General features: G+C 39.7%; 1 protein-coding gene across 4 annotated transcripts in view; it reads right to left on the minus strand.

Moving 5' to 3' along the window:
• The window catches only part of GPR155 (G protein-coupled receptor 155), a 36,059-nt gene extending 20,155 nt beyond the window's left edge, over window positions 1-15,904 (minus strand). For 2 of the 4 annotated variants that reach the window (XM_062578457.1, XM_062578460.1), the window contains exons 1-2: window positions 11,559-11,650; window positions 3,971-4,476 (exon numbers count right to left, since the gene is read on the minus strand). In XM_062578457.1, the coding sequence (XP_062434441.1) occupies window positions 3,971-4,463 (493 nt within the window). In that variant the 5' untranslated portion in view covers window positions 4,464-4,476; window positions 11,559-11,650. Of the gene's footprint in view, window positions 1-3,970; window positions 4,477-11,082; window positions 11,408-11,558; window positions 11,651-15,830 lie in introns of those variants that run through there. The other 2 variants (XM_062578459.1, XM_062578458.1) reach the window with 2 other exon arrangements.
• Window positions 15,905-21,635: the final 5,731 nt, after the last annotated feature.

The raw sequence follows: 21,635 nt of genomic DNA on the forward strand, positions 1-21,635 counted from the left end.
AAAAGAGTGAGAATATACATTACATTGGTTAGTTATCAGCTTAATCAAGAAATCATAGATTTTGCCATTCTTATAGTGCTCCTTACATCCTCTTTCTCATGTCAGATAAGCTATTTGAGGCAACAACAGGAAACACAAAATTAAGCTTCTCAGGCCCAGCCATCCCTATAAAAAAGGTTCATCCAAGTATTTCTGTCACTACTCTTAAGCTTCACAAGTAGTAACTGCATGAACGTTACATGATTCTTGCAAGTTCCACAAAGAGCGGTAGAGAATATAATGCAGATTTTAGATAAATACATACAGTGTGTGTGTATTTATGTATATATGTACATATATAAATACACACACATGTATATATGCTTCTATTTTACTGAACTAAAAACTGCCAGAAGTAGGTTCCACAAGAGACATTATGTGGCAACTGAACACTAACACCTCAGTTAGTGCTAAGAAAAAATTAAAAATCAGTATACAAACCTCAACTTTCTGATCTCATTGCGTATGTTTGAACTGTTATCAAGAATAATTTTTCAGACATGCAAAAAAGCATTATGAAGGAAAAATCTTAAAAATGACCTCCTTTTCCTAGCTACAACTGGGATAGACATTTTTGTATGTAAATTGAAATCTATTTATACAGGCATGACTTCAAAATAACATCTGACACAAAATAAAGGAAGAAAAAAAGTCTCAACTTCATTTCTTAGTAACAATTTTGTAATAGTAAATGATGTCAGGATAAACCTTTTGTGAGAGACAATAACAAGTTTTCTGAATACTTTAGCCGAAGCAGAGAGCTGCTTGATCCTTTTAACAAACTAGTCTCTCCAAAACCAAGAATATCAGGTGGGAGCAACAAGTCAAAACACTTTCAGAATACTTCTGGTTTTAGAAGAATATCTACTTACAAGAGTCCTCCTTCAGATATTTTCCTTACATTACTAGATTAAGCACCTCACTTCTATTCAGAGCTTCTGCATTTCACATAATTAATGTTATTCAGAGTGCTTAAGTTATTAGCAATGGTTACAGGAAAAGTGAAAGGAATTCAGCTATGCTATGCTGCTATGCTGAAATAAAGGATCCTAAATTTGCAACAAATTGTAACACAACGAACTGCATTACTTCTAGGAGTCCTCGGTATACTTCTTCCAGATGAATAATAAAAACTTCACATCCTGTCTAACAATGACTTAGTTTCAACATGTACAGTAAAGAGTATCTGCCATTAATATCTGCCATAATGCATTAAAAAAATTTGACATGCTTGTAGAAGTTTGAGTTGTACTTTATGTGACTATAAGTAACAACGGCACTTACGCAACTTCATTTTTTTTGTGGCTGAATACAGAACAGAGTAGCATATGCAGAGAAAAAAATAAGAGCAGCTCTGCTCACAGATCTACTTCTTTACATATATTGACAAAACATCTTTTGTTCTGACAATTCTGACAATTTGCTCTGACAATTCCCATTCTGCCATTTTCAAGGAAAGCTATCCCATTGCAGGAGTACTCATTGACTGTTCCTTTAAACTGTATGCTTATTTACAGGAGAAACCCTCTGACCTTTTCCTTTGAGGAAGTTTAAATCACAAAAAAATTTGTTTTCACTGCTGCTGTCTATTTCCATTAAAACATCAAGTTTTCCTCTAAATCTATACAGAACATTACCTATAACCATAAGCATAAAGAAAGAAAAAGAAAAGAAAACCCCACAAACAAAACAAAACAAAAACAAAGAGGCATTTTTTGTGTAGCCTAGTCTTCCAAACACTTCAGACAAGCCCCTAACAGTAAAAAGGCTGCACATGTGACAGCAAAAGCCCAACCATGGCACAAGTTTGGGGATGGGAGAAGAGGAGAAAGGAAAGAACAAGGAAAGAAAACAGGTCTAAGAAATAAAGAACTCTAAAGTGTTTATAACCTCTATTATTATAGAGTTAGGCATTCTGCAAAAGCTCTTAATGAACTAAAATTTTTTAAATTTGGTAACAAGCATGTATCGGAATTATGAAATAATACATCTTAAAAGTAGCAAAATATTTGAAAAAAGTAAACTGACGTGAAAGTCACTCAAAGTAGAAAGATGTTTTTAACTAGAAAGATACAGTGGAAGTGGACGCAGAGAGAAGGTCAAAGGAAGAGAGAGAAACCTTAACTGGCATTGTAATCCAAGGCCAAGAAACAAAGACGTAATCCTCACAGCCCTATTTGTGCTATTCCTCTTGGGGAAAAATCAGAATAGGTCTCAGAAGAAGCAACTGAGGGAAACATGCTATTTTGGTCTATGGAAGAAAAAGGCAGCAACTGCATTTATCTATATTTTATTCATATTCAGCAATCTTTAGGAGAATGAGAAAGATTTGGGATTTTCCTGAGCATACTACCCTGGAGCAGGAAGAACAAGGCTGCCAACTCCTCAAGTTTAACTAAAATATGGAGCTACTTGTTGCAAAATATAATCTGGAATTGCATGTCTAAGCTTCTGTTTCATAACTGTATTTTCAATTCTGTAATTAAATATCTTGCTTTTTACTTTGCTAGAACAAACTTGTTTCCTGTCTTTATTCATAACCTTGTCTGGATGATAAGAGTAATCTCAAGAGCATTTGAGAGGCATAGAGTACTTTCACTTCAGGGAGCAGTGAACAAATACAGTAGGGTCCTGGCATCTTCTCCAAATGCCATCCACTCGAGGTCTATTTTGGAATTGCTGGTGATTGCAGTGTGCTTTTCCACATCAGCTACAGAAGTCAGCCAAGTGAGAGGTAGCCCACAGGCTACGCTGGCACAGAACAATCTCCCAAAGGAGGTATCAACTACTGCATTTCAGACAGCAGTAGGCAGAAGAAACCTGCCCCAACTACAGACTGTTTCTTAAGTATCATGGTACATATGGCTAAAAGTGTATCAACAAACCATTAGCAGAAAAAAGGAAAAAGAAATCTTGCTTAACAAAAGGGAAGAAATTAATAGCCTTATAGATTGAGATAAAATTAAGTTTAATAATTTATATTGCTTGAAATTCAAATATAGGCTTACAAAAAAAAGTGTACACAGCTATACAAGTTATATTCTGAATGCCTTTTTTTTTTTTTTTTTTTTTTTTTTTTTTTTTTACTACACTGGACTGATGGTTACCTGCACATACTAAGAATCATTACAGGCATCATCACAGTCATAAGAAATTCCAATTTGAGACAAACAAATGCAAATTACTACAAATCATACAATAATCTTGCTTTTAAAAGTATTCTTTCCTTCCCAAGACATATTCTACTCGCATGTCTACTCGTTACAATAGAACAAAGACCAGTGGATAAAACTTGATTTTTGCAACATAAACTAAGATATTTTAAGTACTACAGAAATTGGATGTTTCTTCTGAACAGATTAAAAGTTTCAACAGGTGAATGTCACAACAGGTAGACACCAATGTTATGCTAGATGATTTCCTTGAGCCAGATCAACAGTTAATACCAAATTAGTAAAAAAAAAAAACACTACAGGTATTTCAGAAGCCACACTTCCAGGCTCATAGTTTGTACAGAAAGGAATTTTGCTCTGCAGAGCAAGTCTGGTAATTTTTCATATGGACATTCTTAACATGCAGTAAGTATAAGGTAGTTTATACCAATTTTAAAAGGATATATTACATTTTTTTAAAAAAAATCTGATTTAACTTAATATGGCCAGATCACTTAGTCATAGACAGCTACAGTCAGATTGTTTTAAATTTTGTCTCATTCATGCCAGTTAACAGTTTTCTTCTCTTACTACAAAGTATATAATCTGAGGGTTGTTTATTTATTTAAGAATTTCCTCAAGAGATGTGACTTCAAAAATGGTTTATGTAGTTCACAACTTCAGTTTAGAAGTTTATTTCAAACTATAGAAACGTGAAAGCAAAATTGTCTAGAGCAATGAAAAATAATTTAAAAAAGAAAGCATAAGTAGCTACTTACCTATTGGATATCCCAGTGCAAAGTCATTGCTTTGTGTAGCAAAAATTGGAAACAAACCTGCTTTGCTAAATCGATTCTCAGGACTGGCCACCAACAATGTTAAAATGCAGACTAAGATAAATACAGAAGCTTTGGCAACTAATATACTGTACAGAAAAGACCAATTCACATCAGAAAAGTTAAGTACCACCATGTTTTTGAACAGCAGAGCTGGGAGTGCAAAACGGGAGACAAAATTTCCCAGTCCTTTGGCCTGAGTCGATGTGATAATGTTGGCTCTTCCAGCTATGTACCCACAGAGAATTATTCCGAAGCATTCTAAGAGTGCTGGGAAAAGCCTGCTTATTGACATAGACGGAGGACTACTGGTGGTATTGAGTCCAATTTGCCCAGGCAAAGAAATGGACATATTAGCTGAAGATGACAGGTTCTTTGCATTGAAGTCTGAATAACTATCCATTTTCTTTGACCTCTTCTTCCAAAAAAACAGCATGCAAAGGTCTCATCTGTAAAGTAAACAAAAATATTTATTAACTTCTGTATCACTGTTTGTGCATGTTTACATTTCTGTCAGCAAGCCAGATACTGTAAACACTTACCAGTGCATTACAAATAAACAATGAGACAAGTAATAAGTAGCTACAGAGAAAATGCACTGAGTCAGTAAAGAGGAAAAGCCATTCTATATAAATAGCCTTTTTTCACATATCTACACAATTCACCAGGAAGAGTTGGACAACTGATGCAGAGGCTAAAACCCCAATCTCAACTTGAAATATGAGGATAAAACTGAAATATTAAAATGAAATGAAATTTGGGAATTCAAATAGTTGAAAATCTGCTGGAAGTATTTTTTTTTTTATTCTTATTTTAGGATCTAAACATCATTTAGAATAACTTACAGCATTTCAGCTTTTCCAGTTAGAAAACAGAAATTGCTAAATTGTCACAATGTAGCCCTTGCTTTGCCAGACCATCACTAAAAGCCTGCTTAGCTTTAGCAGGAAAGCACAAGACTCTTTAAAACTGCCTCTGTACTTGTTAGCAACAAGTAACTTTACCTATCTCCTCAACAGCTACAATTCTCATCTTCTCCATATCTTCAATTATCAAACTGTGTTTCTCTTCTCCAAACCCATTTGTTTGCCCCATGACCTTATTGGGATAATATCCCAAGTCCTCTCTAAATTATGTTCAATTTGCTTCTCTCTCCTTCCTTAAAGTGTAAAAATACATTTTAAACTCCCGATATTAAAAAAGCAACTCTTGACCTCTCTTTAACAACTACCCTTTCATCTCTGCTCCCACATGCACAGTTTAAAAGTGGCCAGGAGCTCTTCTCCTTCAGGTCCATCTTTAGAGCCTATTTAATCGAGTTTCTGTCCCTGAAACAGCTCTTACCAAAACTCTTAGAGGCCAAAATCTTGTTAAATTCTCAGAACTGCTGTTCTAACTTCATCTTTTCTGACCATCACACACCTTGATCATAATCATCCTCTTTTTGAAATATGGCCCTTCGCATATCTTTTGTAATTAAAGTTCCTCCTAAGTCCCCTCCCATCTCTACCTGTTCCTTCAGCATTTACATGGGAGGAACCCTCTAAATTTCTGTGGGTGCTGATAGGGCTCTTTCCTTGTTCCTCCTTTCCCCCACTCCCTACATCCTCTACTTGCACACTTTCACAAACCTTAATTTAATTATGAACAGATGACTCATAGATCTGTCTCTCTCCTTTTCCTTCTAATCCTGACCTATTTCTTCTGTTATAACCACCATTTCATCCTGTCTCAAAGATCTCATTTGTGACTATCCTGCTATCAAGTCCAGCGAGCCTGAAACAGAGCGTTCATACTCTCTCAAAATGTGCTTCCTCAGTTACTATGGACCATGCATTTATTTTGCTAGAGAAGTGAGTGACAAAGGTTAAAAAGAAAAAAAAAATCTATTTTTTTGGAAAAATGTAATCTTGCTGAATTCAAATCAATTTACAGTACTACAAGGGTAATTCTCCTAGTCTATCAATATCAGTTCATTCTTTGTACATCCTTCCATGTTCTTCCCACATCAGACTTGTTTTCATGTTCTGTTACAGTGCAAGCTGTATGCTCTCTTGATCTCTTACTTAGTAACGAGAGCTTTATTCCCACCATTGATCAGCCAAGAACATCTTAATAAATTTCTCAGTTGCTTTTGTGCTTTTTCCCATGAGCATGCTAATGTTCAGAAGCAGTTCATCCGAAGAATCAGTAAAAGTATCCCACTTCATTATTTTAAATCCAAACTAGAATTCTTTATGGTTTTGATACTCATAAAAAGAACAATATTTACTGGGCTGCCAATATGCTACCTGTAAGTGTGGCTTGTACTGTCCTATCACAGTAGCTAAATTATATACAGTATTTTTCAAAAAGAAGTGAACTTTTTGTCATGTTTGCACAGCAGCTAGCACAACTGAGTTCTAGTCCACAACTCCTATATGCTACACCATGACCAAAGGGAAAAAATATTCAGAGTAGACAACCACAGAAGCAAAACCTGAGGAGCAATCTTCCTCTTCTCCAAAGGAGTTTTAGCTGTGGGCCTCAAATCCAGCAGCAGACAAAGCATAAAGTTTAAAACACGTGTTAATATAATAACGTGAAGCAAATCTTTTTTCTTTGAATGGTTTAGCATCATACACCATAGTAAAATCAGGGCCTATTGGAGAAGATAACACTCCATCCTGTTCTCACTGGCTGTGACCTGTAAGATATTTAAGAACCTGCCTAAATTGGCCTGCAGATACACTAACTTAGAGTAGCACCATCTTGCCTGCATTTTACCAGAGCTCTGCAATATCTCTTCAAACAAATAGCCCTGGGGCTCCAGAGGGTATGAACCCAGTTTAGGTAAAAATCCTTCAGTCTACATGCATCTGCAGGAACATTGCTCCTGCAATTTGTTCCAGTGTAAAGTTACCTCTCGTCTCAAAACAGCAAGATGTCCAGAGCAGTCACGTGAGTGTAAGGAGTTGTCCAAATCATTTTAGGCCTTCATATTAATGTAATTAGGCTTGTATCAACATAAGACACCATATTTAGAAGAATTTTGTCACCTACTCTAGAAAGTAGTCATACCTCTTCTCACAATACCAAGAGGCAGTCTGCATGTTTCTTATTATTCTTGTTTTTCTTTATAACTAGTATAAGAGAAATAGCCCTTACAAGAACCGAGCATCAGGCAAGGAAGATTAATTTTGACCAAGGTCTGTAACTTCTCCACTCCTCACACGAAAGCTTATGGTAAGGCTTTTTCTATCCTCAAGATAGGGTTTATAGAGAACAAATCATCACTCTTCAAGCTCACATCTTGCTTTGTACAACTTTAACTTCACTCAGTTGTTCAGTATCAAGCACTAATTTTAACATGATACACCTTTCCAGTTAGCCTGCAATCCACATACAACACAGCAGCCAATTGAGTATTCTAATTCAGCATACTATCACTTACCAGTATTCCTATATAAATTTCTTCAGACCTATGACAGTTAAATTTAAATATCCACTAAATTAAATCAAGTATTTATAGACAGCAGACATATCTTGTGACTCCAGATCTTCACTACTTTCCAATGATCCCCTTTGAAAGAGCAGACAATAAGAATGCAGTGTCTGTATGCATGTGGACATAAAGTCTGAAGACTAAGATGAAGAGAGACAACATCAATTCATTGATTTATGACAAGGTTTTGCAGGAAACAGACATGGAGTTGGTGACAACTCTGAAAATTATGCAGTCCACCAGCTAATTCTGTATTTAAAATTGTCATGAGTAAATCTCAAAGCACTCTTGAAATGAAGCCAGTATAATCTCTGCCCATTTTATAGAGATAGAAACTAAGGCAAAGGCATTCTTGTTTGACATAAGTCATCTAACATACTAGTGGGAAAAGCTGAGATTTCCAATTCTCAGCCCAGGTCTTTGTATAGCTTAGTGTTTAGACTTGTGCAAATTAAAAGTTGGTTTAAGAGTCTTACCAGCTTCTTTTTATCCTATTCTCAGGGGATAAAGAACAGCTAGGTAAATAAGCAAATAAATCAAGTCAGAGCAAAGGTGAGATCTTGTACACTCTATTTCATACTCTGGCAGCCAGCATACGCATATTCACATGTAGTATTAACTGCTTAATTCATAATTTGTATTTATGTCTGAGGTTTTCAGTAACCAACACTACAAACTGTTGTAATTTATCTGGACTGAGCACCTGCATCATCCAAATTTGTTCAGTAGCCTTGGCTACCTCTTCTCCTATGGAAAATGAGCTTCACTCCAAGTAACACTTATTTTAATTGCTGCTTTTTTTTTAAATGTTGTAGAAGATAAATTAATCTAGATGTATATAGACCAGAACTCAAAGCATTACCTGTTACATAACAATGGAAAAAATTTGCAGTAAATAGAGCAGGCAGCAAACCATTTCTTCTACTAGTGAAACTTAAAAGTAGATGGGGTTTCCAAAATGTCTAGAAAAGTATCAAACTTTGGAAATCTCTCTGTCCTTTACTGTAATAAAGCAATGTCAAATTCTTGAAGAAGCAACCCCATTCTACAGCAGCAGCAAGGTGAAAAGATTTAATGTAAATTTTTGATGCAACCCCACTTTAAATTCTTCAAGCTTTGGAACCTGCAGCACTCATACAGGCAAGGCTCTCAGCAACAAGATTCAACCTGTTCCTTGCTCTGTTGAGGCATTTTTCAGCAATAAGCTAAATTGGAGATTTTTTAAAAAAACAAATGCAACACTATCTGTGGTGGAAGTGCATTATCCTGGCTGTACCTATCTCTAAAGTCTGCCATTCTTTCTCATCTCCTATGCCTTCTTATCCAAGGCCATATCTCTTACCACTGTGTCAATATTAATGACGAAATTTATTTTCAACATGTTTACTCACAAGAGCCATACTATAGATAAACAGTTTGAAAGACTTTTGCAGCTATTGCTTCTCTTTCCTCTCCTTTTCTCCTAAAAAACATTTTGAGCTACCAATATTTTTTTTGCTTGCACAGAGTCACCTATGAAGGCTCTTCTCTATCTCACCGAAGAATACTTTAAAGTCAAAATAATCTTAAGCCAAAATCTTGCCTAAATTGGCTAAGCACCTCACTTCCTCCCCTCTGTATTGAAATCATTATTTGCCCTCATAAAAACCCTAGGAAAAATGGAAGTGCCCTTGTCCCCATTTTATAATTCAGGACTCACTCAAACAAACTTGCAGAAGACTGTACTGTAGTTGTACCAGCCAGCAGCAAGTGCTAAATTGTGCCTCCTCCCCCTGAGTGCCAGGTTGTTCCTGCAGGCTATCATCACCCCAAACTTCATTCCAAGGCAGTCTGCCTGCGCAGCTGGCCAGGCACAGGCTTTGGTGAACCACATAATTTTCAGAGAGAGAAAGAAGCTGCACCACAGTAAAGCTACGACAGGAACTCCTCAGAGAGCTTTGAATACAAACCATCTCTTGAGCCCAGAGATGGTTACATCCCAAAACATTCACACCTGACTTGCATTTCTGGAAAACACCTGCCTCTCTAGAATAAATACTCTGCAAGCTCTTCACAGCATGGTGCCTCACACAGCAAATACTTCTCTCAGCTCCTTTCACTCTCTAGGATACACGTGCTGATACAACTGTTACGAGATCATGTGATGACTAATCACAGATCTAACATACCGCCTCATCACACCTAGAGTTTAACTCAAACTAGCTTCTTGTATGAGCAAAAACCTTTTCAGTTCATGGTTCTTAATCCAATCAGCAATGTCAAGTCTGCTGCAGAACTAAAACCTTGTATATTCTTATGTATATATATATATATATATATACATACACACACACGCCTTACATACATATACACAGAAACTCAAATGTTCTCTCAGTAAGCATAACTAACTAGTGAAATAACACCAAAGTAAGGAAATTAAACATAGGTCCAAAGGAAAGCATCTGGTTTTGGCTGTGCAGCATGTTTCATTTTTGGTTCTCCCTTCAAGGATTTCAGACTGAGATCTGATCCTTGAAAACCCATTCACAGCTGCATACATTGGGAACTGCAGACCAATAAATAAATAGCTTTTAGGAATAACACTGCCTTGTCTGCTATTGACTACATCAAGAGCAGCTGCTTGCAGCCAAACTGGCAGCTTGAACTCACAAGGAAGGACAGTTTGAACAGCATCAGAGGAAGCCTGGTATGAAGATTAGCAACAGCAAGGGAGCAAGGAACTAGTGTAGTTTGTCATCCTCTTGAACTAAACTGAAGCAATGATATTTGCCTACTTCTATTGCAGCTTGTCAATATTTGTAAAATGTTAAAATTCACCAGAATACAAACTGAATTCTCCAGCAGCTGCAAGTTAAGCAACATCAAGTTCCTTTCTTTGAAGTAGAGCAGTTGTCTGCTTCTCAAGCAGAAAAATCCCTTTCATCCTTTTTTTTTTTTTTTTTTTTTTTTTTTAAAAAAAAGCCAATATTAGAGATGCATCAAAATACACCTTCTCTGGCCCTTCACTTTCAACTTTTAGGTGATAATCACTGTCAGGATAATTCTGGTGACAGCAGCAAGACTAATTGTTCATAAATTAAATCCCACAATGTGACCTCATTTGTCACTTTAATGCAATTTAGAAACATCTCAAGGATGACATACAAATTTATTCAGGTGGTTGGAAGTGGAATCAGGGCATGAAAATTTACCATTCGTAAAGGTCTAGTACCTTACCCTCAATCTCAGGCAAGAATATATCATATACATTTTTCACATAAAGTTTCTACGGTAAGTCTAGAGAGGAAGTCTAGAGAGTTACAGTGATAAAATTAAGTGGGAAGAAGTGATTACTCCAGTTCCTATTTTTGCAGACTAACCACAATTTTTACCATTCTCATCACTGAGCTAGACAAGCAGATAGAGGACAGCAGCCTAACAGCAATTAACCCCGGCCACCACTCGCATGAAATCCAGGCAATGCCACCAGACATTTAAGACCCTAAATCTCTTTGGGCAAGTTGTTCTCCAGAATTATGTTTCCCTTTTCATTCGTTTTTTCCCTGTGCTGTTGCTACAAGACGGTACCTACCTAGGCGGTCTAGAGGCAGAGGAAGCGGAGGCCTAAGCAGAGCTGGCAGCACTCAAAATGGCAACCCCTAAAGCTACATCAAAATCCATCAGCGCCGGTGTTTGAACAAGTCCCAGTGAAGAAAACTCCTGCCAAGGGCAGGAAATAACAGACCAGAAAAATAAATGGAAAACATCTCTTCCCTTAATCTTCAGTTAAAGTTATCTTCGGGCTTGTTAGTAGATGCATGTTTATGAAGTAAACAGCAAGATATTTTTCAAAATGAGATTAAAATAAAAGACAGGACAGGACAGTGCCGCGGGCGTAGTGCCTCGCGTCCCGGCTTGGCAAAGGAGCACGGAGCATCCCGGCGCTCCGCTGCCGAAAAGCCGCAGCCCGGTGCGTCCCGTCCCGTCCCCGGCAGCGCCGCCGCCACAAGCAGGTGCCCGCCGCACGGCGCTGCCCCACGGCGGCGGGGCCCGGGCGGCCCCGCTTACCTGCTCCGCCGCCCGCCTGGCCCCGCGCCGCCGCCGAGCAGCGGCTCCTCCTCGGCCCAGGGCGAAGCACCTCGCCGCGGCCGCCGGCACCGGCAGGCCCGGCCCGCCCCGCGGCAGCGCCCCCGCCTCCCCCGGCCCGGCCCGGCCTCCCGCGGCGGCGGCGGCGCCCGCAGAGGGCGCCCGGGGCAGAGCGGCTGCGCCGGCAGGGTCCCCCCGGCCGCCGCGGGGCGGCAGCGCGGCCCGCAAGATGGCGGCGGCGCGGCGGGAGGCGCCGCGCTCGCGCTCGGCAGCCGCCTTCCCGCTCCCGCCGGGCCCCGCGGCGGCGGCGGCGGCCGCCTCCCGCCCGCCCCCCGCAGTGCCGGCGCCGCGGCGGGCGGGCCCGGGCCGCGCCGCACCGCACCGCTGCCCCCGGCCCGCCGGGGCTGGGAACGCAGGCCGGCAGCGCAGAGCCGGGCGAGCCGCCCCTCCCAGCACTCCGAGAAGCGGATGCCCGTCTTCTAGATTTTTAACTACTTATTTCAGGCCCTTCCCCCCCACTGAAGTACTTACTTAAAAAAAAAAAAAAAAAAAAAAAAAAAAAAAAAAAGCTGCTCCAGCTGGCATCAGCACCCCGGGGCTGTCAGACTACTAACCGTTTTCCTCCTTGTCTATGTCAAAAGCTGGTCACACACACAAAGATTTTCTTGCTGAAAAGGAGGAACAAACTTTTTCAGTTTCCCCTGAGGAGACAGTTTGAGCTGCCCCTTTTCTACCTCAAAGAGGGCAGGTGTAAAATTCTTCTTCTTTCATACTTTCCTCCATTTTCACACAGCCCAATGCAGCTTCTGGCACTTGTTAAGCGTGGAGGACATGCATGGCAACAGCCTTCCTGACCGGCGTAACAGCACTGCGCTGGCAGAGGGCAACGAGGATCATTAATACTGAAATAAAAATACTGAGGACTGATCTATGACTGATAACTGCTGTGCCAAATTTTCAGCTCCTGATAATAAATTTCCTCTGCAGTACTTCAAATTATGAGGTCTGCTGTCAAAATACATTTAGGAACCTTAGCAGGAACAAATGGGATATTATGTAGTAAGAACAACAGTATCAGTAGTGACAACAACAACAAAAATAATACTTAAGGGAATTAAATGCAAGAGGCCTGAGGAAGGCGAAGAAAATCCCATAAAGAAGGCAGGCGGGGGAGGAAGGGCCGTAGGAGACTTTTAGAGGGGACTGTGTTGCTGACATTGTATATCTGCTTTCATTTCAGTTTAAATACGCTGCTGACGACTAGTGAATTTACGTGCTGTTGGAGTATGACAGCAGACCCCTAGTGAGGTGCAGCTTGAGCCAGCAGCGGTGGTGCCTGGGAAGCCAGTGCCCACCTCCTCCCACCTTCACCCTCCTCCCCAGTCCGTGCTAGCGCAGCCCAACCAGAAGAGGACCAGCGTGTCTCCTTCCAAAGCCTGTGCCAGTGCGCGGGCATTTTTCACTGCAAGGTGGTAAAACCAATTGTGTAATATTCACCTGCCATAACTTCAGGGTGAGATCTTGGCGTAAGAACAATAAGGAACACACTTGTTAGTTTACTAAATGTTAAATTTTGTGTACCCAGCACCTCAGAGATTGCTCTGAAACTGTTTTGGCTTAGATTTTGGCAGCACAAAATATAATAGGATCTTTCTGAATTTTTGGCTTTTTGCCTAGCAGCTCTTCCCTACAGAAATTGTGTGCCTTAGAGGGGTGTAATCTGGGAGGCAACAAGGAATGCATACCAGACTGTAGTAAGAAATCTTGATATGAATTAATTTTAAAAGAGCAGAGGTTTGGCTGAAGAGGCCACTCACAGACTGGTGTTGATATCCAACACCTGAGTCTTCTCCACAGCATGAGCAGTTCCTATTACATATGCACACATGCCTATACACACACTTCCATCCCTGAGGTTAGTTACGCACTCTCAGGGCAGGAAAATGCACTTATACCCAGTCTTGCTTTCCGTTTTGGGGACACAGAGAAGGACCAGTTCTCCACTGAGCTGAGAACCTTTGGGAACAGCTTATCAGCATATTTTGAGCTAGATAATTAACATTGAAAGCTCCTTGTTGGAGTCAGTTCTTTCTAATGCCATACCAAATAAGGAGGATGCTCCTGCATATTCCCAAAGTTGTGCTTCCCCAAACAGGAAAGGATATTATATTCTCACTGTTCAACAACCCCCCCCCACCCAGCCAACACTTAATCAAAGCTCTCTAGACTTTTTCCTCTGAGCCACATGCTCTACACTGGCCTTGAATGTAGCTTTGTTTTGAGTTGAGTCTTCTTGTTTTATCTCCCAGGGTTTACAGTTGAGTCTACGTTCTTCTCCTTTTAAAATGTTTATAAGTGAAGGGCTGCAAGAAGCTTGATCCTGTCAATGAGAAGAGACTTCAGACCATTTAGATCTTAAGATCTAGCAGTGACTACATGTAAACCTATTTTCAAAGGTACATAGATGAGCACATTTGGGTAGACTTTCAGATCGCAAGTATATCTTTGTGCTTGATGCAAAGGCTACTTTACTACCAAATTCCAACCACTTGTGTCAAAGCCTGACATGCTGCAGTCTTCTGAAGAGCCCTTAAGAGTTTTCTGTAGGCAAGTACATTTTGCCAGTTCATCTCTGAAAACACTGAACATGAATAGTGTTTTTCTAGCTAGCATGGAAAGAGTAGCCAAATTGTTAACGCGTAAGTGATAAGTACAAAATAACAATGACTTACAGTAGGGAACCTCAGCTGAGTTTCTAAGCAGCAATATCAATTGAAAACGCAGCACCAGCAACTCTCAGAATAACCTCTGGGTAGCACTTTACCAAAAAGTGACTTTTCCAAGAATAGACCCAAATAAGAATACAGAGGATGAACAAACAATCTAAAATGCATATCTAGGTCTGGCTATCTAGAATTTTAGTTCAGGATTCAGAAACTTTGTTTGTCCTACACACAGCTACAAGAGAACAGTCATTAGAAAACAATCCACAGTGCTTATCTGTATCTGGATGCACCTGATTGCTTACACTGACTCACCTAGTTACTGCAAAATAAGCAATAGTTTAGATCACAGATGCCTTTGGTGCAGTAGTTAAGCAGCTCGGGCAACCTGAGTTGATACACCTGTAGAGGCAGGCAACAGGTCCATGGTTGTCATCTTCTCTGCATAGGGAAAGTGCCAAAGGATCCCATAACAGAAGAAATTCCCAGACTCCAGAGGTTTTAAACATCTTTAAAAATCCAGTATCTGTGGTCCAGGAGCAGCATAACTAATGGCAAGGAGAGTGGCTAGGTTACAGCCAGCCACTAGCTGTAACTAGCTGGCTTGGTTACTTATGAGTTACAACTTACCAGTGTTTTTACATTCACTTTGATTACCTTGGAGGTCTTTTGTAAAACATCTTCTTGAGAAAGCCATTTATCTCCTTATCTACAATTTCACAGTAGTACCAACTAAGTTGGTTACCAGAACTTAATTGGTATTTCTGGTACAGTGGATTGATTTTTTGCAAGATACTCTGTGTGTTAGCATTGTGTGTGTTTTCTATACTATACTCATTGCCTGTCCTGCGCCTGAGATGTGGACATGCTACCAGTATGACAGACAGCTGTGGGTGTAACTGCAGCCTTCACAGTATTGTGACTGTCAAAAGAAAATACATAACGCTAATACAGCCTGCTTGAACATTGTCAAACTTTAGCAATATTTTATACATATTTGCAACACTACATACATATATATAGCGCTATATATTTGAGTCTGCAGAAACGATTTAGTCTTCTTACAAGCACACAGAGTAAATATCCCTCATTAAGATCAGAGCCCACTGCAGTCAGTAACACAGCCTTCACTGATTCCAGCAATGAGAATTTTTTCCCCTAAACTGTTTTCAGGGGAAACGAAACAGTGTTGCAAAGACTTCCTAAATGTATAGGTTTGATCATGGCAATAATGTATCAAATTGCAGACGGCTACTTGGCGCAGCAAAAAGGTTTGTTGAGGTGAAAGACAAGCAAGTCAAGTCAGACTGAAAAGACAACACTTTCAAATGAATCACTTCACAGAAATGAAAGAAACAAAAGAAAACAAAGAAATCATTATCTTTTAAATGCGGTTTTGTTGATCACTTAACCAGTGGAACAAGCAGATTTTGTCCCTTTGTCTCATATTATGGCTAGAAGCGTAGCTACCTATCACTTTCCACAGGCACTAGCTATTATATAATACTTTTATATTTTTCACGTTACTCACATGACCAGCGATACGTGGTGAAATTAAGAACGGGACGTAAGAGCCAAGGCTCCCTTTGAGAAGGCCTGTTTGTCCATTCCGACACCCGCAGCTGCTCCTTGCCTCTTCTCAGTCGCTGTGAGACCAGTCACATTCAGCCTGGTGCCTCCAAAAGACAAAATTAGAGTAGTTATCAGTAGCAAACACAAGTGACTAAGTGCATCTTTGCTCAGGAACACTGTGCTAAAGCAAGCTGCACTGATAACTGTTTCTGATATAGCTTTAGCTGAACCTGTTGGTTATTCTTACAGCCAGCAACTAATTTAAGTACAAATTAAGTAGGAAAAAACAAACTGAACCATTTTGGCATTAGAAACCAAGGACTTTATATTTTCAGAACATGACACAGATCTTTGTAAAGCCTTCTCCACTTACTAGGTTTCCATTTATGATCATGCTACATTACACTATTTTAAATATTACCTGGAGATGTATTGATTGCACTGTATTGTCTCCTTTGGCAGGAAACCCAGTAAGTTTTTATTCATTTGTTTCTTTTCCACTTTGTCCTGCCGTAGCAATTCATCTTTTCTGTTACTCTGTCACACACATCTTCCGGAATTCTTCTGCATAAAGCTATTGCGCGTATACTTTCACAACGCTGCTCCCTCACACTTAGTCTGTATTCCTCTACAGGTTCTTCCCTGACATTTTTCTTCCTTATACCTTTTCCTGATTATGTTTAGCAGTTTGGCACTTCATTTAAATTTATGGGAAATATTTTAATCTCACGTGGATTGCAAGGAACTTCTACTTGACTGTATTTTCTATTTCTTTGGCTTACAACAGAAATCAATATTTCATCTGATAAATATTTAATAAATAATGGTTTTAAGACTGTAATACTGTCAGAGTGGCTTTCCCACAAGCACCTGCTATTTCCATTAGACATTTACAATAAATGTATCCATTTTAATTTTTACCTTCTGCTCCAGCTGCTGGTATAGACCTTTTTTTTTTTTGTTTAGTTCTAATAGCACACTGCTTTCAGGTTGTACTGAAACAGAGTAGAGTCATACGTGTTTTTCTGTTGCATCATTTTTATGCCATACTGGATTTTTACTTGCCTAAGAGTTGTGCAGTTGAGTCACGGATCAGGCTGTATATGTTTAGATGAAACAAGCTACTGTACCAATAACCGAAAGTTTTACAGTGTTCAAAAAAAAACCAAAACCACACAATCACTTTTTAAAAAAAACTGTTAAATATAACTTTTGAACTGGTTGTCATACAAGCAACAAAAGAGTAGTAACAAATTTCTAGCTGACGTGATCTCAACATTTTGACATTGACATTAAAAATACTCTTTCCCGGCTAGAAAGTAAAAGATCGTTAAAGAAGTCAAAAGTGCCATCTAGTGCCCTCCTTGAAAATGCCACCTTTCTTTTCCAAGCTAGTGGCTTCAGAAAGAAGTTCAGACAACTTCCAAAGCAGTCCCAAATTCGAGGGCAAAAGCGAGTAAGTAGGAAGCAGAAAGAACAGGCGATTTGCAGGTCAATACTAGCCGGCTCGGTAAACTTAACTTCAAATTGCTGAGCGGTCAGTACAGTTAGAAAGACGATTTTGAAGCGAGCCTAAGCAAGAGGAAGCAGGCGCCCGCCGCTGGGACCCAGGGCTTCGCGCGGCCGCCGGCACCGAGCCCGGCGCTTCGGCCGTCTCCTTCGACGCGGCTCGGTAACCTGGGCTGCTTGGGCTCCTAATTGTCTTTTGCCTTGAAAGCTAGGGGCTTTTGTAGGAATAAAACAATTTCCTTACAGAAATAGAGGGAAATATAAAAGCCAGTTAAAAAAAAAACTCTTGAAATAAATATTTAAAATAAAATTCCCAGGTGATAGTTACAGGGAATAATTAAACTATCAAAAAAATCAATGAGGAAGGCAAAGCTAAAAGACAGAGCTAAACTACTACTAAAAATCCAAATCTTCACAGTGAAAGCATTCCAGTGTAGCAGATAGCAAGAGCTGAGCTACTGTATTTGCATGTCCTTGTTATTTTAATTTATACCATGCTTTTTCAAAATATATTGAGCCTCTGATTCCTCAGGCTACTGAGTTTAGATAAGTTACAGGACAAAGCATCTCTTGTACTGGAAGCAGGGTATTTATCACAAAAAAAAAAAAAAAATACTCATAGGCTGGAGATGCATATCGTGCCTTTTCCTACCTGCTGAAGTATCAGATATGGATATAGTTGAGATTTTTCCCTATTTAGTTAAAAGTGAACAGACTCATATACAGGTTTCTCATTTTATAATGCCTACTTTACTTAGACTTACATTAGAAATGTTTGCAGCTAATGTTTAAGAAAATGGATTTACAGATTTCTCATCTGCTACCTGGTGTGCTGTATGAGACAGAGGAAAGAAGGTCCTGGTATAAGGGATATATAGTAATTTTCTTAGAGCACACAGCTTGATTTTTATTTTTCAGTCACCAATAATGAAAAATTATTGGTGACAAAAAAAAAATACATTTTATGGGCACTCACCCGTGCAGTCCTGCAGGCACCACTGAGGGTAAACTGTACATTGAAAGGAAACAAACTGGCCAAATAGAAGAAGTGAAAGTTTCTATTTTGAACAAGAAGAAAAAAAAAAAATAAATGCCGACACAAAGATTCAGCACGGTGCGGCAGGGCACGGCTTAGAGGCGGCCCAGGAAACACCGCCGGGCTCTGACCCCGGCCCCCCGCGGCCCGGCTTTCCCCTCGCCCCGAGGAGCGAGCCGCTCCGGCGCTGACCCCAGTTTGGAGCCTCGCGCGAGGGCCCCTCGGAGCAGTTCCACACGCAAGCGAGCGCAGAAACGCAGGCGGAGCGGCCCCCCCGGGAAGCACGGTTTTGAGAAGCGGATGGTAAAAGCCTGCTCTGGATGCAGGGAGGTATCAGCAGTTCCTGTTTTGGCGAGAGGAAGGATGTGCAACAACAAGCTGCCCCTTGCTCTTGCTCCTCAGCTCCGTGTCTGCCCTTATCTTAGAGCTTCTTAGAAGCTCTTTTTTCTTTTTTCCCCCCAAATTCACTATATCCTAGCAAAAAAAAAAAAAAAAAAAAAAAAAAAAAAAAAAGAACAGTTCCATATTCAAAGTAAGAAAAGTATTTATGTGGACTAAAAAAACCACCCAGTATTCTTGAAGAAATATATACATATATATTTCATTTGAGGAAGAAAAAAGTGAATGACAAAACCCAGAAAAGTTTATGAAAATTAAAAAGCACCCTACTGTAGTGGACTAGGAAGCTTGACGATATCATGTAGACAGCACACTTGATAGATTTTTGTTTTACATTTTTAATGTAGCTTTTGTGGAAGCTATGTTTCAAAAGCCATAAATATTTTAACAGTTTAAGATTGAAGTAGTGACTTTATCTAAATTGTTCTTTTTATTCAATAGACAGACATATTGGCCATATAGAGAATAAATTGGGCAGCTGCTGCTAATGTTACAAATTTTCAAATTAAAGTATTTTTGTGTCATCTTTTACTCAAAATTATTTCTGTACCTGTATTTGCGTTGAAATTTTTGGACATGTTAAGAATCTGATTGCTAATGCTGAAAAATACCCAGTATCATAAGAATGTTTTAAATGGAATTAGAACAGAGTCTTTTGAATTAATACCCATAGGTATCAAAGTTTAAACATTTAAATACATGTTTCCATCAGCCATGAAAAAAATAGAAGAAATCAGAAGATCCTTTAAAAAAAATTAAAAATCAAGGTGCAGTGTATTACAGACCCTTTCCAGGAAGGGGAACTATTACAACTGACTATTACTACTGAGTGCTTAATACAGTTGTACAGTTAAGTAATACAGTTAAGGCAGTTGCTTTTCCATTAAGCACCACCGTACCGCCTTCGAGGGCTGCAAGGCCAACATCAAGCAGTTTTGCCTCATTTAAGAGGTTACGAGAGGGCTGTCTGCTGCAGGTCTCCTATGGGAAAAGAGGACACTCTCACTGTCTGGACGCAAAGAATCAGACTACCGAAGCCTGTGTTAGGAGATTTCCTAGGGACAGGACAGGCAATGGAAGGGAGGCGACAGATAAGCACCGTCCCGAAACTTATGACGGAGTCAATACTCCTACAGCAACGCTTTCAGCACTTTCTGGAAAGACAAGTTATTATTGATAAAATCAAATAGCAAGGAACTGCCACATCACCCTAGAATGTGAAACAACCGTTCTGCTCACAAGGGTATCTTTGTAAGACCTGTAAATCAGTCCAAAGATTTAACCTTCCATGTGCTCAGAGGCTTTTATTGGCTCACATTAGCAATGGAAATTGTTGTATTGCTTTTAACTCCCAGCACTGCTGCAATATCTACAGTGTGGAGACATAGCAGCAGTCGGCTCGCTTTTATGCTTTGCCAAAGTTTTTGATTAGCAGTTTTTATTTGTGTAAACACACATAGGACGAGCAGTCCAGATACCACAAAACATAATAAACAACAGGTTACAGAGCAGATTACTGAGGCCCTAATTTGGTCTGCAAAAATTTTTTTTATCATGATGTACTCAGGAGGGCGAGTGGAGTCTAAGCATGACTCTGTTTCCAGATAGCAAGACAAAGGGAGAAACAACTTCTCTTCTTTCTATTTTTTGTTCTTCGTTAAAAGATCTTGTTTTTAAAGCTGCCAAGACACTGTATACACCAGACCCTTACAATCTGAAAGAGTTAAGTATGAACTTTCCAGAAGGATTATATAGCCCAATTTGACAAGTCAAACAGACTTGTAAGTGTTAAATAAATAGTTTTGTTATGTATAAGAGAAAGTCTGTAGGGGCTCTGGGAGAAAAGAAACTTCATATAAATCAAGGTCTCATCATGTTACATATGTGAGTGATTTTGAGAGAATCAAAGCTAGCAGAAGCAGCTGTTAAGACTTGCTGGATATAGTTGCTATTAGCCAGAGGGAAAAAAAATATCTTAAAAGGTTTTTGTTCTAACTCGGTAGTTAACCTACACAATCTGGGCCAATATTTAGCCCCATAAAGTGAGAATTGGCTAAGACCAGCTTACTATTTCCAATGCAAAATGGAGTCAGGCTAGTTAAGAGGGCAGAAGCAAGCAACCTGTGCATATACAGCAGGGAGGTCATTGGAAGGTGCTTAACCACAATCAAAGTTTGATATTTTTGTATATGCTGCTTGCAATGCATGAGCCTTCCCACAACTCCTGACAGCAGTTAGGAAAAAGGGAAATCCAGAATATTGTAAAATTTGTCTTTTTCTATTTTTTTTTCTTTCTTTTTTCTTTTTTTCTTTAAAAACACTGGGTTAAATAGAAGAAGGCCTATGCTGTGGTCCTTTATAGGTCATGCAATAGTTCAGTTCCTTTTTCCCAAAGCCAAGCAAGCCATTTAATTTCTTGAAAAATCAAAGCACCACATTTCCTTTAATAAAATCCCAAAGAAGGATACCTACTGAACAACCATTAGAGTCATACCTCAAGGTCCTGGTTTAGGGCCACTAAGCACTGCAAATTCCAGCAAGTGAGCCAATCCAATAACTTACTCTTCCACAACCCTCCTCCACTCCCACAACCCCAGCACTAGGGGTGGGGGTGTGTGTGGGGGGGGATGAGATTTATAGGTTGCACCTGAACCACAGCTGCCTGCGATCTTTTGGAAAAGTGGAGATCTCCTCCCCAGCCAGTCTGTAAAATGGAAGTAGCAACAAGCAGCCTCCACTGATGTCAGAGAATCCACCACCTGTGTAAGGATAAACCTGTTGCTCAAGTCTTTGCAAGTTCGATGCATCTATATTGGAGAT

The sequence above is a fragment of the Rhea pennata genome, chromosome 6, assembly GCF_028389875.1.
Source record: "Rhea pennata isolate bPtePen1 chromosome 6, bPtePen1.pri, whole genome shotgun sequence".
Lineage (NCBI taxonomy): Eukaryota > Metazoa > Chordata > Aves > Rheiformes > Rheidae > Rhea > Rhea pennata.